The 17,214-nt window shown below is 38.6% G+C and overlaps 1 protein-coding gene and 1 pseudogene across 1 annotated transcript in view; one reads left to right on the forward strand and one right to left on the reverse strand.

Annotated features, from left to right (window-relative positions):
• LOC141434822 (uncharacterized) overlaps window positions 1–16,339 on the reverse strand; it is a 41,149-nt gene extending 24,810 nt beyond the window's left edge. Inside the window, exons 1-3 of the mRNA XM_074097268.1 lie at window positions 16,223–16,339; window positions 14,916–15,239; window positions 4,983–5,115 (exon numbers count right to left, since the gene is read on the reverse strand). Coding sequence (XP_073953369.1) covers window positions 4,983–5,115; window positions 14,916–15,040 — 258 coding nt within the window. The 5' untranslated portion in view covers window positions 15,041–15,239; window positions 16,223–16,339. The remainder of the gene's footprint in view (window positions 1–4,982; window positions 5,116–14,915; window positions 15,240–16,222) is intronic.
• The window catches only part of LOC141434802 (probable beta-hexosaminidase fdl), a 168,433-nt pseudogene that overhangs the window by 123,582 nt on the left and 27,637 nt on the right, over window positions 1–17,214 (forward strand).

Raw genomic sequence — 17,214 nt, forward strand, 5'->3', positions numbered from 1 at the left:
TTCAATAGCTCCATTGCGTACACATTTGTGTGTTTGTTCGTCTTGTTTGTCTCGGGGCAGGGTCGTGTTAGTTTCGGCTCCAAACATTGACTTGCCCCAATTCAGGCCCTATACTACTAAGTGCAAAATTCGAACTTCGTATCTTGCCGTCCCGCTGACGGTAATATTATTTAATATGAGAGCGAGAGGAACGGTACGATACGAACTTCGATTTTCGAATTTCGTAGTAGCCCCTTAGCTTCTAAGAATTACGTTGTCTTGTTTGTCTCGATAATGGCTGTTGTTTTAACCCGTTTAAATTTAACTTTGTACTGCTAATCCCTTACATTGCATATAAGATTTGTTGTTTTTTCAACCCTCCATAAAAGCATGCAAATGCATCTTTTATCCGAATTGGCCAATGTCCTAAAAATTGCTAATTAGTTGGTCAGTTAGATAATCATAAAAAATTACGTATTTTTCCATTTGTAAATTCACTATTAATTAAACAGAAAATCCTGAGGCTCCCACTCCCGTAAATTGCACTTTTTAGCGCGGCGTGACGTTACGGGCTGCCACTCCCGTACGTTGCAATTTTTAGCGCGGCGTGACGTTACGGGCTCCCACTCCCGTACTTTGCACTTTTTAGCGCGGCGTGACGTTACGGGCTCCCACTCCCGTACTTTGCACTTTTTAGCGCGGCGTGACGTTACGGGCTCCCACTCCCGTACGTTGCAATTTTGACGCGCTTTGTCGGTTTTGTTTGTTTGATTGACTGAGAAAAAACACGTGTCCAATGTTTTCTGTCAATCTTAATGACGGATTAATTAGAATCTACGCGATTATTCTTAGCGAATGTATTAAGTATTTTTGATTACCTAAATAAGACGTTCATATACAAACATTAGCCGTATTATTTCGTCTAAATAAAGTCATAAAAACCATCACGAAACTGTCTGAAATGATTGAGGTATATAAAACACTTCATGTGGCGTTTCCCATTAAATGTATAGCCGAAGAGATTTACTTTTAGACCTTTTCCGTTAGATAAATCGGCAGCACGGCGTTCCCAACACGATTGCTTTGACTGTCGGCCATTTGTTATCAACAGGGTGGAATCAGTAAGTATAAAAGTAACTTTATTTATACACACGTAATGGTGTGATTATTGACAAACTTTTGATAGTCAACTTACAGTCTAGCAGCGCAGGGGTTTTTTGTAAGATACCTCGGAATTAATCCTTTATTTTTTACATTAACCTTTCTTCCAAATGAAGACGGCTGGAAAAGAAAAGTAAGACAAGTAATTGACACTGCTAAGAACCGACACCGAAATACAAATTTTAGCTTTAAACATCCCACTCCCCATATCCCACTAATATTATAAATTTGTAAAAAAGTTTGTAAGTTCGTTTGTTTGTTTTTTCATCTCGTCTACAACACTGAACCGATTTTGATGAAATTTGGTATACTGATAGTTTGAGTCCCGGGAAAGGACATAGGATAGTTTTTATCCCAGAAAATTGCATACTTCTCGCGGGATAGCGATAACCGAACTCTATGCGCGGGTAACGGCTAGATAATTTATTGAATCAGGCGTTACTTTGCGGAGGTCCATATCAATGAACTAAAAGAATTTCCTTGCTCACCCGCGACCTAAATTCTTTTAGTTCATAGGTAACGTCTAGTTTACATATAAATCAGACTATCACTTTCCTTTTGGACTTTAAGAAAAGAAAATTTTAATTATATGCGACGTATGTGAAAAGCGTCTAAAAACACCTTATATTTAATTCGTTTAAGGAGCATTTTACGGTTGGAAACATTGATGCGACATAGGAACACTAATCGATCGTATACGATACAACACCGAAGGTTTTAAGGCTACGAGACAATATTACATTTCTTGTGATACTGCCATACCGCGTAACTAGCTTTTTCCATAAGGTATAATTTTCACTGTCAGAACAGTACCATGTTAGTACTTTTTTTTATATTCGACTAGATGGCAAACGAGCAAGGGGGTCTCCTGATGGTAAGAGATCACCACCGCCCATAGACACCTGCAACACCAGGGGGATTGCAGATGCGTTGCCAACCTAGAGGCCTAAGATGGGATACCTCATGTGCCAGTAATTTCACCGGCTGTCTTACTCTCCACGCCGAAACACAACAGTTCAAGCACTGCTGCTTCACGGCAGAATTAGCGAGCAAGATGGTGGTAGCAATCCGGGCGGACCTTGCACAAGGTCCTACCACCTTAACAACACGAACAGTACTGTTCTGACAGTGAAAATTATACCTTATGGAAAATGCTAGTTACGCGGTATTATCACCGACGAAAGGTGTATTCAGCGTCAGGCGTAATATAAAGTAATAGTAAAATATGTGTAATATAAAGATTTTTTGTACTGATTTGTGGTGTGCAATAAAGAATTGTATTGTATTGTATAGTTCGTCAAAAAGCTAACCTAGCCACTTTATTTAGTGCGGCCTTAGCCTAACAATGTCACTTTAACTTAGTCTTACTCTCGATATAGGTACACAAAGGAACTACAGACTGTACTTTCGCTACCGCGTATCTTACTGATGATCAAACTTGGGGAATTTGAACTGTATCTTCCACGGCTCAAGGTGGATTTGGAATCAGTAGCATAGCTTTAATACGAGGTTGAAGAAGTTACTGTTAATATGTCTCGTCATAAATAGTTAATGGGCGAACTATCGGGTTAGAACCATTCGTCAGCGCCATTGTTCTTGAGTTTAATTACAATTGACGTACATCGACGCTGTAAAGCGGAAAGCAATAAGTCATTACACGCCAGTGCTCCTTAAACCCGTCAGACAGACTTTATATGGCCGGCTTACTAACTAAATTAATACAATTTTGGTATATAATTTTAGTTTATACGTACCTAGGTATTACATAATTTAAGTACAGCTGTGGTGGCCTAGCGGTTTGACCTATGGACTCTCAAAACAGAGGATCGTAGGTTCAAACCCTGACCCTATTACATTTTAATGTACCACGAGCTTTTTGGTGAAGGAAAACGTCGTGAGGAAACCTGTCCAAACCTACAAAGCAATTGCAAAATGCTTGAGCAAAATGGTGTGTATGGGAATTAAGGCCCAAGCCATCTCATTCTGAGAGGAAAACTATACCCAGCAGCGTATATAGGCGGGATGATGAAGTATACGAGTATGTAAGCAAAAATGCCGGTTTGATACTTCGTATAATTTAACCAAAGATCACACTGGGTCAAATATTTGCCCAACTAAGTTCAGACTTCGACCTTTGTCCAACTTAGGCGAACCGGCCGAGAATATTTGCCAAACATTCTCAAGTGTTTGGCAAATGTTAGGTAACGTAATAAGTTGCAGCTGGGTTTATCTGAAAGTTCTAGAAATTCAGTTTCTATTTCCGTTACGGCGCGGTAAAATAACTTCAGTAGGTAGCGTAGTGGAAAACGATGTTCATGAATTTGTATTAAGTAACACTTCGCGAAGAGTATGGTTTGAGAAATCGACGATAGAAATTTGTAGACTTTAAAGTAAATATATTGACTGACGAGCTAAAAGAACGGGTAATTTTTCGATCAACTTTGTAAAGGACGGAAAAGGAAAAACGCCTATCATACCACTTGTGTTATTCGAACTACATATTTGTACAAAATTGCAAGTCAATCTCTAGAAGTGTAAGATTTGACCCGAACAAACGAACAAAAGTTCGAGCGGGCGCAAAAAAAAGTATGTAGTTAATTAGGTCAAGTGGATAAATATGCTGACGAAGGATCCTTCTGGTGCTGTCTTGAGGCTGTATTGTCTAACGAGCGCACACTCACCATCGCAGTCACCTTATCGTTCTACCCTTAAGGTGGTTTTCTACCGGCGAGGCGAGGCGAGAATTGAAATTTGTATGGCAGCGCCCGCGGCGGCTCGCGGCTGCTGGGCTACTCCGAAACTCGAAACTCGAAGTTCGTGTCGTACGGTCCCTCTGACACTTACACTGTTCGATACGAGAGCGAGAGGGACCGCACGACACGAACTTTGAGTTACGAGTTTCGTAGTAGCCTTGCTGGCGCGCGATAATGCATACAAATTTTAATTCTCGCCTCGCCTCGTCTCGTCTCGCCTCGCCGGTGGAAAATCACCATTATCCTTTACCGCTTGTAAGAAGTGGTAAAACGACCGAAATTCGATTCCGAGGGCTCTAAACAATACAAGGTGGTTTAAAATTTATCAGGAATGTCTTGGCAGGTGGATTGAGTGTACCTTTTAAATTCAGTCTGTTAACAAATTAAATAAATAGACTTGGCTTAAAAACCACATATGGGACGGTAGTGGGTCGGGTCGGGAGTGCTCAGCCGCTATTTACGCGTTTAACGTATTTTTGTGGTAGAAAATTATTTAGGGTATTTTTTAGGATAAAAGTTTTCGAATAAAATGTACGATTTCAAAAAAAAAATTACTGCAGATGACATAAAATAATAATAATAATAATATCATTGCAGAAACATGAAATACAAGAATTTAAGAAAAAATAACCATATAAAACTTAACTATAAACTAACTACCTAACTTAAAAACTTAATACCTACTAAATCAAATCTAAAAAAGGCCCCCGTGGCATGGTGCCCAAGAGGCTGGCAGCATTCCCTCGTTGAATTGCGATGGCGATTCGTTGAGAGAGATAGCTGCCTGTTAAAAAAAAATATCTGAGGTGGTAACACTGGCAGCGGGCCTTTACGTTTATTTATACACAGACAAACAATAACACACCGGCGCCCGCCGTCATTGTGATGTTGTTTATTTACAGCCACATAAATAGGCCCGCCGTACTCCCGTCCCGACCCCCTGCCGTCCTACGTGCGGTTTACGCTTAAACGACACAGTTTAATCGTGATTTGTTAGGAGTCTTTGACATTCGTTTGACACGCGTCTTTACTTCCTGTAGAAGTCATCGGACTATCCACCAAGTTATGAAGCCATATTTTTTTAAATACCTGTGCTAGCCGGCAATCCCCGCTGACCGTGTACACCCCGCTGACTTCCGTCCCTTCCTCGGGCTTCGCCGACGACGGGGAGCGCCGCCAGCAGGCCGCACACACCGCCACTAGCACTCCGCAGAGCGTCGCACTGTTACGAAACAACAAATACCTAATTAATACTAGAAAATCGAAGTTGGTATCGTACCGTCCCTCTCACTCTCGTATTAAATAAAAAAAAAGCTTCAGCGGGACGGCAAGGTCCAAAGTTCGAATTTTGCACTTCGTGGGCCTGTAGGTACTGTCTCAAGTAGGTAGGGGTTTAAAGGCAGTGTATTTATAGAATGAAACACTTGATTGGCTGCAATGCACCGCCAACATAATAACCGCCAACATACCCGCTCGGCGGCGGTGGTTTGCAGCCGCTAAACTTATTATTTTACTCATCATCAGTACTGACCTGTCCACGTAGAGATTACAGTTCAAGCCCTCTCATTCTGAGAGGAGGCCTGTGCCTAGCAACTGGACGTACATACTACATAGGCTGGGATGAAGACTCTTCTTAAGTATTATAGGCTTAGGGAATGGTGATACCGGCGGGGCCTAGCATCACTTGAGTACAAGTCCCAGTTTTGAGACGTTTTCTAATTCAGCTGAATTTAATTAGACAGTGGAATAAAGCACAGAAACAGTCATGCATGTGTTTAAATCACAAAAAACGCTCAAATATCCCATAATCTAAATTGTTTCCCACTTTATCGCTATTTCAAATAAAATTTGTATATAAACAGCCGAACTAAAAATAATCCGTGCGATGAGCTCATAAACAATTGAACCATAGCTGAAAGCCCACAAACAAATTAATTTAATTAAAAATGATTTAATTAAATGGATCCACAGGGGAGCGCTTAAACTGGGATTAACTATAACAGATTAAGTAATAAGTTCGCGAAGGTTGAAGGTCGTTTAACGGTTGGTAATTAACACTAGGGTAGTGCGCCCTTTCAACTTGGATCCTAAGTTGTTATCACCTAAGATTCACTGAAATTTAGATTATAGATTAACGTAAGTTTCTATCCGGTACTGACTGTTCTAAAACTCCTATTACTAAATTCATTCGATGTAACTGTCCGTAGGTACTTATAATTACCATATTGGCACACTCTATCATACTTAACATAATTTAACAACAATACCCAGACCCTGATCGTTTCGTTTTGTCTTTTTAGGATCCCGTACTTCAAAAGTACACACACACACACACACACAAATACATTAATTTTTGCTTTATCTCCTCTTCATTAAACTGCTACCTAAGTTTTTATATATATAAAAGCTTTATATTTGACTGAATGTAATCGGCTAATACTAAGTAATTTTTCCTATTGTTAATTTATTTTAAAACCGAATCAAGCCGTCACGTGACAGGCATGGTTAGTTTGTGGCCGCTGGATATTAATTGAATGTTAATAAAAAAAAATGTTTTTATTTGTTTAACGAAATACCGGAAACGGAAACCTGATAGGATCACTTGCGTCTCTTTGTATCTGTCTGTCTTTCACAGCCCTCCTCAGTCGGTTCAGTCCTCCAAAAGTACTGAACCGACTGAGTTGAAAATTGGTTATATTCCTTACCAGTCCTCATTACAAAAGATGAAGCGAAGCATCTAGTAGTAGTAGTCTAGTAGTATTCAGGTTCTTATGGTTGCCTTCTGCCTTTTCTGAACACTGGCACACGGTCGTGACATATCGGGTGATCATAGGCATGGTTTTACACTTTATATCACTACCTGCTTGCTCATCTTCCTACAATATAAAAAAATCTGTTTATGCTCAGCAACATCAAACAGAAGGACAACTTTTCCGACATTTGAAATTCTTAAAGGTTATCTTCTCTGCAGCGCCTCGCCGCTGATAAAATGGAGCGTTATTGTTGTATGTTAAGCATCAGTAGATTGTGCAGTTACACCACGGGAGTGTTAAGGTGGCTTACTACATCTGTTTATAATTTAGCCGAATAATAAAAACTTGTAGTAAATATTGGCGGCTCAGCAATCACTTGTTGGCACTGTATTTTTTTGTTATTATTTTTTATTTCATTTCCTTTTTAGGTTAGCTTGAAAAGATCCCTTTTAGGGATAAGTTCGCTTTTGTACGCTTTTGTTTTGTTGTCTTCTTTTTGTATTAGTTTTCTGTTTTATGTACAATAAAGTATTTACATACATACATACATTATTCGTAACTGGCAGTAGCGTGACGCAAGTCAAATTCCACAGGGTTATTTCAATGTTCTATGTTACGTCAATGATAATAAGTATGGCAAAGATTGTCATCTCATCACTAATTCTTTTAAGATTTATATTTAAAAATTTCTAAGATTTTTAGAAACGAAAAAGTTTTAGGATTAGCCGGACGGGATTCGAACCTGCGTCTCTTAAATTTAAGCGCCGAGACCAACTGCACCACACTATTGGCGTATGCAAGCGAATAATGATCGGTTGGGGGCGACTTCGCGCGTATAGCCAAGGGATGTGGGTTCACATCCGATTTTTGTTTTGAGTCTCGTTTTAATAAAATTTGTGTTGTTTAGATCTGTTTGTCTGTCCGTTCTGTATATCTCCGCCATCGAAGCATAAGCTGTGATCCGTGCTACAAACAAACGCATACAGATAACGCCGCAATTTACGAGCAAAAATGTGATCAAAAATATCTGAACACGCTTCTACACCGTTAACAATAGAGTCGTGTTTAGATATTTTTGATCAAAATTTTGCTCATAAGTTTATGAACTGGACTGTACATACATACGTATACAGGATGATCAATTCAAATGGGTCAATCTATAAAAGTTAAAAACTATGAGAGATAGCGAAATCTTTCTTAGAAACCATGACGTCGATTTTAGATTTAATGAAAATGGTATTAAATTTTTTTAAAGTATTTTTAACGAGTACGGCAACGGCGGCGCAACACAAAGTTTAAACTACAAAAAGCCTTGTAACCCTTCGGCACCTTGCAACTTTCTTTTCAGTCTAACTAACGTAATTAAATCTTAACAGTATCTTGTGTCAAGCCGGATTCTTCCTCTCCACAACCCTCGACCTGTGCCAAAAGGTTAGATCTAGAGATATCCGTTGGAGCATCTTAACCTCATTTTAAAAGCATTTTTATCTCCACTCGTAACCTAACTCGAGATAAGTGAGAGCTCAACTTAATATTTATATCGCAGTTTTTAATGGTAGTCGTTTAAGCGAATTTGATCGTACTCGTATGTATACATATACGTATATGTATAGGTAGAGATATATCACCAAATACGTCAGTAATTTACAATACTCATAAACCTAAACCAGATAGTCTAAACACAATCGCGTTAACTAATTCAGCTATCGCAAATACTCCACGCTTCGCTTAATTAACTATATCGAGTGTCAGCTATCTAGATAATGTTATGTCGTATGTGTGTTACAGAGTTTTTTTGGGAAATAAGAAAATACCAAGAAATGTATCGTCCATGACGTCATTTTCAAATTAGGTAAAGATAGTAGGTAATTACTGAATTAAACGGTTTAACTCACAATTATAATCCAGGAACGGTCTGACTCGTTTCGATCTTTGCACAAGACCATCGTGAACGCCATCACCTATAAAAAAGATCCACCGAAAGGATCGAAACTAGTCGCACCATTCTTGGCTTATAATCGTCAGTTGACCCGTTTAATTTAGCAATTTTATTAAATATTTCATGAGAGTTAAAGTAATATTAAGATACTCGTAATAATTCTTAAAAGTTCAATGTTTAACTGCAAAAAATGTTTAGTTCGTATTTTAATTTGTAGTGATCCATTACACTTAATTATTCGATCGATTATGTTCAAAGCTTTCGAGTTTATCGTAGCTTCGTAGCGCGCTACGCCGCGTCGTAGACAGTGCTACGAAAGCCTATGTTAGTTAAATAAATAAATATCACGGGACAATTCACAACAATTAACCTAGTCCCAAAGTAAGCTTAGCAAAGCTTGTGTTATGGGTACTAAGCAACGGATAAATATAATTATATAGATAGATACATACTTAAATACATAGTTGTTGTGAATGACTGTGAAACCTTTTACACAATATTGTAATGAAACTTGTGTAAACAATTTATATGTCATTTTTTATTCTAATTTCCTGAAAAGTATTCATTTGCATAAAATAGTATAATTCTGCTGAATTCAAAGCGACTATTAATAAACGGTCGCTTAAATAATATAATAAATTGACTTATTTAAATTAGCAGATTAAAGGTAAGGTAGAGGTATCCATTAGATAAATTGTTTTTATAAACATACTCGTATCTCAATTTCTAGAACCGAGTGGAATGTGAACTGACCATATTGTCTGTTGTTTGTTTGTTTGTTACTTCATCACGTCTAAACCGCTGAACCAATTTAGATGAAATTCAGTATACAGATAGTTTCAGTCCCGGGAAAGGACATGAGATAGTTTTTTATATAAACGAATTCTACGCGGACGGAGTCGCGGGAAACAGGCTAGTCATTTATGAGTTTAATAAAAATATCAAGCATTGCTGTTTATAACATCTCTGGGTGCGACGGTTTTTCTTAAGTTCATCTCAAATGGACAGTTAAATAATGCCGTGCCTCTTGCCTCGGTGAACGTCTAGTCAGTGCTCATTTGAAATTCGATGAGACTTGCAATTTTAAATTGCTCTCGACTGCTAACGTCATCTCGTAAAAAAAACTATTGTAATTCAGTGTCACAGTTCACTTCACAATGCAATACGATATTATTTGCCTGCATTAGTTAAAGAAATGTAAATGTCGTTAAAGCAAAGATGTTCGTTTACATACCGATTTGCAAAAAAAATGGGTTTCTAGCATAAAATAATACAAATCGTCGGTGCTCGTGTAATACTGCTTACTGGCTTTTTCTGTAGGGTTTAAAACCTAGCTAGTTGCGCGGTATTGCCCGATCACCGAAGAAATGCGCTCATGTGGATTTTCCTGTTTAACATCGATGTCGCCACTTTTTGGTTATTCTGCGTTTTCGTGGATTTAACCTTGAAACACACAGAGAGCGGTGACGGGCCACGCCGGTGGGCGGTACCGGCTATAATATTCGAGCTAACGTGAAAGAAGGCACACAGAATACCACGCGCGCCACTCTTATTTCCCGCGTGGTATTCTGTGTGCCCTTTTTCATGTTAGCTCGAATATTACGACCGGTACCACCTCCGCGCCGCGCCGCACCGTCCCGCCACCTTCAAGCTTTAAGTTATAGCTTTAGTAATTACGGTAACTACTCATGAATTAAATGGAACTTCGCAAATATGAGATAGTTTTTGAACCACAATCTCTGCAATAATCCAATATTTGAGCAATCAATTTCGTTACAGACTGAGTTGGTTAGCTATATCCAATGTATTCTCGTAGAGTTTCTTGTCGGGTTCTTCCCGATAAAAGTTTTTCTAAACCGGTGGTAGATTTTTATAACACAAATGCTTGTTATATACTAAATCGAATAACTTGTGTGTTTGGTACTTTTAACATACGTGACATTTGTATTCTTCTTATCAGTAGGTATTTGTGAGGGGCAGACCGTTGCAGGCAAGCAAGTGCAAAATTCGAACTTCGTAGTTTGCCGTCCCGCTTACGCTAATGTTATTTAATACGAGAGTGAGAGGGACGGTACGGTACGAACTTCAATTTCCGAATTACATGGTAGCATAGTGTCCCTGACGTAACGCCAACCTTCGCCTGAACACCGAAAGCTGGCTATTTTGTTTATTTCTTAAGTTACCGGCAGCCGCGAGGCCATGATTAAATGGATAAGATAAGAGAAACGTACGAGGACGGCTCCGAAATTAGCTCTGCTATTAAAAAAAAATCTTTTCTATCTTGCTAGTAAATTATAAATGTAATAAAGTTTGTTTTTATGGTTCGAAATGCGTTAACACTTGTGATATATGGCATTTGTGATAGTTTGGCTTGTGTGACTTATGCTGTATTGATGTAGAAGTGGAGGGCGGATTCTGCATTCACCACGTACGTATACATAATTAATTATCTTAATTCTTGATTACCCTTTTAAAGAGTAAGAGTTAGACCAATAGGTCTTGAAAAAAATATATCCCTTTCCGGCCGAGACACTGTTATTAATTGTGGTTTGTGAAAAGATGATTCACGCACGCTCAGGATAGTTGCACATTGTATCGAGCCGGCCGGAAAGGGCTATAAGTTAATTATAACTTCGTTCACCAAGACACCAAGGACTGTAGCAAGTTCAAATACAAATAATATACATTTAGATATGTGTTTTTGTACCGTATGGTTAATACTACACACACTGTTTGTTGTTTTCGTGTTAACGACTAACGTCACAGTTTCTGGACTCGGGGCGCGTAAACACGTTAAGAGTGGTGATAATTACACCTTTATAACTACGGTCCATAGTATACACACACATTTACGTGAGCCGTAAAAGCCAGGGTAGTATAGTGATCTGTTGCCTATGAAAGAAAGTCGTGGGTTCGAAACTAGGCTCGAGTTCTTTGGAAGTTTTTATGTGCTTAATCATACTTATAATTTTACCACGACCCTTTCGTTGAAACATGCATAGAACACAAATTTTACGTGCTTTAGTGCGTATGTAACACTTCAGTAGAATGGAAGAATTTCTAAAACGCACCATAACTTTAAACCGCTCAAGACACCCTTAAGCGGGTATTTTAAAGTCCCGTTTCTTTCGTAACTTGATCAATTCTGCGGCTCGTACGTTTGGGGATGAACGGCCTGCAAATTGCTTTTCGTGTGTCGAATTAACGCGGACGTCCGGCCTCTCGCGGCCTCTAGGGCTGCCAGATGGGCTACTACAAAATTCGAAAATCGAAGTTCGTACCGTACCGTCCCTCTCACTCTCGTATTAAATAATATTAGCATCAGCGGGACGGCAAGATACGAAGTTCGAATTTTGCACTTCGTAGTAGCCAGGTGCTTTAAAGAGGAACTTCGCTCTTCCATAAAGCGGTTCCAAACAGCACATCAGTTTAAAACGGAAACTTGAGTACTTTATTTACTAATCATGTTGGTATAACGATGTACATCGTACATTAGGGTGGGGTGGGGAGACTACATATTCGGCCGAATATGTAGTCTCCCCACCCTAAAGTGGCTTATCGTTTGCGTGTCATATATCAATAACGTCAATAAGACGTGTCTATCAACTTGAAAGTTCTACTTTAAGCAGCGTTTCCACAAGAGATGTACAAGGATGTTTGCGAGGAATATGTTTATGTGTGTAAATGAAGCATGTCTATTGGTTAATGAAAAACACATCCCTCGCAACACATCCTCGCACATTATTGGTGAAAACGCTGCTTTAGCGGCAATTCAGATAAATTTCAGATGATAGGAAGACGTTTAAAAATTGATAGACCACTTATTCTGACCGTATAGGAAACCACGCTCGTACAGTTAGCGAATCTCGAGATACCGACAGTAAATTTAACATATCTTGCAGAATTTTCTTCGACAATCTTTGTTTTTTGGCTGATGAGATTCCAGCTACACCTGTTGACATTTTATGTAGGTAGACTAAACTTAAGCGGTCGTATCGAAAACAGTTGGTAGTCTCTATCTAAGCGTTTTGTCTAAAGTAAGGTTAGAAATACATCACTATGGACATTGTTATAATCGAAGTACCTAGATTAAATGTAATTTACATCGGTCTCTTCACGCCCCGCGAACTTCAATGTAGTGCTGTGGTGGTGGAATTGGTGGAGTAGTCCTGAACTTTTTTATTCGAACTAGTGGACTAAGGAAGTAAAGGCAGCCCTATCAAATCAACTAACTTGGCACCACGGCTGCACGGATACGTAATCTGGGGTATTACGCTAATAGTTGCTGCCTGGAGTTCTGACAGTTAGAATGGTTTCATCATTGGTGTGGCGAGTTTGTCGAATCATTGCTAGTTTTTGGGAGACTTGCTTTTTCCTGATTAGTTTCCAATCAAGTATTAAGTTGTTAAAATTTAAGAAGCTAAGTTTTTGTTTTTAAGATTGGTGTATTTTTGTTTTTATTTCTGATCGTGTGACAGTTGTCACGCCTTAAAAAAAGTGAACTGTCATTAGAGAGTATTTTTGGCGCGCTAACGGTAAACAGTTAAAAAAGGAAAAATAAATTAATAATGCATCGTATTACGTGACTTTCACTTAGGGGCTGTTTCACCATCCATTGATTAGCGTTAACCGACAGTTAAATGTGATGCCGTGTCCGTCTATTCGAACAAAACAAATAGAGACGGCATCACGCCTAACCGCCAGTTAACACTAATCAATGGATGGTGAAACAGCCCCTTAGTTTGGTAAAACCTTGTTTGTCGTTATATTTGTCGAGGGATTGAGAATGCTAGTTAAGTTACCATGAACATATTATCCTCTTAACAGCATCCATGTGTAATTAATATTACTTTAGGATTTGAATGTTAAATCAGTCCCTTTACATTTCGAAACTTCAATGTGACTTTATCTTGCACTTTAGCTGGGCCATAAGGAAATTTCTGCATTATGATCCCAAAACTGAAGGCAACTTTCTACCTTCGCATTATGCAACAGTTGCAACTTTATGACGATTTCAAACAGTAGATTGCTATAGTAATAGATACTTCATCTATTTCCCCTTCTATTTCTCCTTCATCTATTTCCCCTTCTACGTTGTAAATCTCCGTCAAATTACGATCCTTTTGAGGAATTCATTGGCCATAAAACGTTAACGAGTTTGACCAGTCGTTTTCAGGGATTGAATTTCGACGGATGGACCTATGTCTTAGAAAATATATCTTGTTATCACCATAAAAAAAGTTACGAGGTGCTCCAGGCTCGACTTTACCGACACCTCTGGGAGTCATGTGTTCATCTTATAGTTTTAAATTGTGGTTTATGGCTATTTGTGATATTAAGTTTTTATGACGCGTCTGCCGGAGGGTCTGTGGAAGTCAAATTTACACGAATAATTTTACGGCTTTCGGATCAATGTGGAGTACGCATCGCTGTGTTATAGCTCTATTACTTCATATTTCGCTTATGATTGATTTATCGTTCTGCGAAGAAGACGGCTGCTATTTGAATGACGGGGAAGAATTAAGCATAAATATAGTAGGTCATTTGTGGCTTGTTTAGATATATTTCCAGCTTCGTCTTTACGAGACCTATTTATAGACGTATGTTCTCACTTACATTTTGACAAATTATATAAATACTAGCTTTAACCCGCCGCTTCGCCCGCATTAGAAATAGCTTATATGCCGTTTTAACTCAACTGGGGTAAATTAACCCCGTGCAATTTTTGAAATATACAACGACAACCGTTTACTTACACGATTATTGTTACCATGGCAACTCAATAAATAAATGACTTAGTTTGGCTTGAAAAAAGGTTTCGATACCAATTTGAAAGGACAACGTACGCTCGCACAACGCCTTCTATTAATTGCAAACGAAGTTAACACGTCATCTTGAGAGCCGAGGTACGGTACGTCACCGTTGTTGGACAGCGCCCTCTACTCATGTTAAAACTTATAATATTATTGAAAATACAAACTGAAATATAGATGCACAGAAAAACCAGAAAAATAAGACCAGCACTGGGAATCGAACCCAGGTCCTCGGTATTCCGTACCGCGTGCTATACCGCTACACCACTGCTGGTCACACACACCTGCACTGCTGTGCTGGGCACTGGTGGTGCCGTAAAAGTAAAAATTTGGAATTGAAATTAAAAATTCAAAAAGATTCCAAAAAAACAATCTTAAAATATTATCCCACGGGAACGCATTACCGGGATTGCGTAACAAACATCCAAACATCTTCACAAACTTTCACATTTATAATATTAATATTAGTAAGCATTACTATAATACGTCTTCAGTAGAGTCTGTCCAATATACCAACCTGACAAATAGTATATTGACGTTGTAGTGTGGGGCTTCTGTTTGCAAGACTTCCGCATGCGAGTGGTTGTAGTGTCTCGCGTGCGAGGCGGCCGCGACGGCGGCGAGCCGCTGCGAGCTGCCCATGGCCCAGCCGAGCGGGCTGCGCTGAGCCGCGGCGCTCGCCAGCCACCACCAGCACCACCACCGGCCCCACCGAGCCACAACAGCACCGCGCGACCCCGCACGCGCGACTGACACTCAAAACAAAACACTGTTCCTTTTACAAATTTATTTTTTTCTAAATTACGCATAGAGTTCGTCGTTTATTTCCAGCCAGTTACATCTGAAACAAATTATGCGTCTCAGAATAGCGGTCCGCAGTGAAATAATTACGCATTCAGATACTTAATTTCAATTAGGGACCGTTTAATTTTAGTCAAAATGCTTTCGGCACGCGTTCCGTTACTGGAAACGAATTAAGAGTATTTCAGTGTCGAACGGCACGTGATCTAACTGTGAAGTTTCCCGCGAGTCGCCACAATAACTCTAATTAAATGGGCTAATTCTCCCCTCAAACAACTTCGGGAATTACAATTGCAAAATGTTTGCTGACGAGATAACAAACTTGCGAAATAATTTTGAACGAAGACTGATTATTAATTGGGATTATTTACTAGGGTTATTTATAGTCCTCTAGAGTTTGTTGCTTGTATTTACTTACTTAGGTATGTTTTATGAGTTTTCTCTTGGGCCAACGACTCTACCGCGACGTCTCCTTAATCGTTTTAATCGTTTTAAATCAGTGGTTTGGTTAATAATTAACTTTTCTTGTTTCATGAAATTCTGTGTAAAATTGATTATTTATTTATTTGCTTTTTTAGACTGCGTGTCAGTGCTTAGTTTTTGTTTGCAAAAAAACTTTTTTATATGTTTTTGTACAGGTACAACACTAATACCCAAAAATAATAATATGTTAATGAGTATAATAGTAGAAACACCTATACAAGAATGTAAAATCAGATTTTTGTAAAAAAGACTTAGTGGGACAAGCGGCCTAAAAAAGCAAATAATCAATTTTGCACAGATTCCAAGAAACAACGAAAGTTAATTATTAAACCACTGTTTTAAAGAGTTAAGATAGTGACGGTAAGTTTAATAACTCTACTTTTTTTATTCCATTAGTTTTTTTTCTAAACTTTAAAACATTACGCCTAACTTTTTTTGGCACTAAAAGTTTTAAGATGTATAACACCTACTTACATAAAATATCCGCATCTCAAATTATTATAAACAACACCCATTTAAACGATCAACGTCCCAACTTACCTAAAAATCTCGAATCACAATAAGCAATAACTTTAAAAGAGTTTTTAATATTTCGCGGCGATACTTCACAAAGTTTCCGAACGTAGTTTTACCGGGACCCGCGACGCGCTCCACCGAGAGGGCGGGACTGAATGAGGGAAAACCGCCCCGACTCGCGGCCACTATCAGGAATGGACCCAATGTTTGATCCAACATGCTTCACATAAGGAATTAAGTTATGGCTAGGCTGTGTAGACGTAATCCTTAGTCCAGGGATGGCGAACCTTTACCTATCAACGTGCCTTTTTTTCTAAAGAAATGTTTAATGAGATCATGGACGTGCCATCAAATAATTTCTAGTTTGTGATTATTGGGACAATAATAATAGTTAAAATAGCATGAGCCAGCTTCTTCAAACAATTAAAGTAGTGACGTGTCCAAAATATTGTGTGTGCCATTGGTCCCCCGTCCCTGCCTTAGTCTATTCTGTTAGTGATGAAACAAAAAGGTTACATGTAAAATTGTTCTTAAGTGCTAATTTGGGGTTTGCGTCTTTTAAATTAAATATCGTTCTCAGAAGCAATATTTTTGATCCGATAGATTCAATGGCGTTTTGAAGTGCTTCATTTAAGTTTTACTGATTTCGGTAATATTTATTGAAAAGTATCGCTAATGTTAACAAAGCAGCGGATTTAATAATATTGTAAGTAAATATTGTGAAGACAAAACAACCAAAATTATTTTGATTTTAAAATGTTTATCCTATTAAATGCGGCCAAAAATAATTGTCATATACGAATCAGCAATATCCGCATCAGTAAGAATAAGTTCTATAAATATTGTCCCTAATCATAAATTATATAGAAATTACCAATTTGGGCAGTTTGCAGTTACACAATCAAGCTATTCCTATCAAAATACGCCGTCAACTGTACAATTATTAATACCGTTATCAATCCGTTCTGGCTCGACCGTATCTTTCGATTTATTATTTTTCAACATACCTAGTCATT

This window comes from Choristoneura fumiferana, chromosome 14 (assembly GCF_025370935.1).
Source record: "Choristoneura fumiferana chromosome 14, NRCan_CFum_1, whole genome shotgun sequence".
In the NCBI taxonomy this organism is placed as follows: Eukaryota; Metazoa; Arthropoda; class Insecta; order Lepidoptera; family Tortricidae; genus Choristoneura; species Choristoneura fumiferana.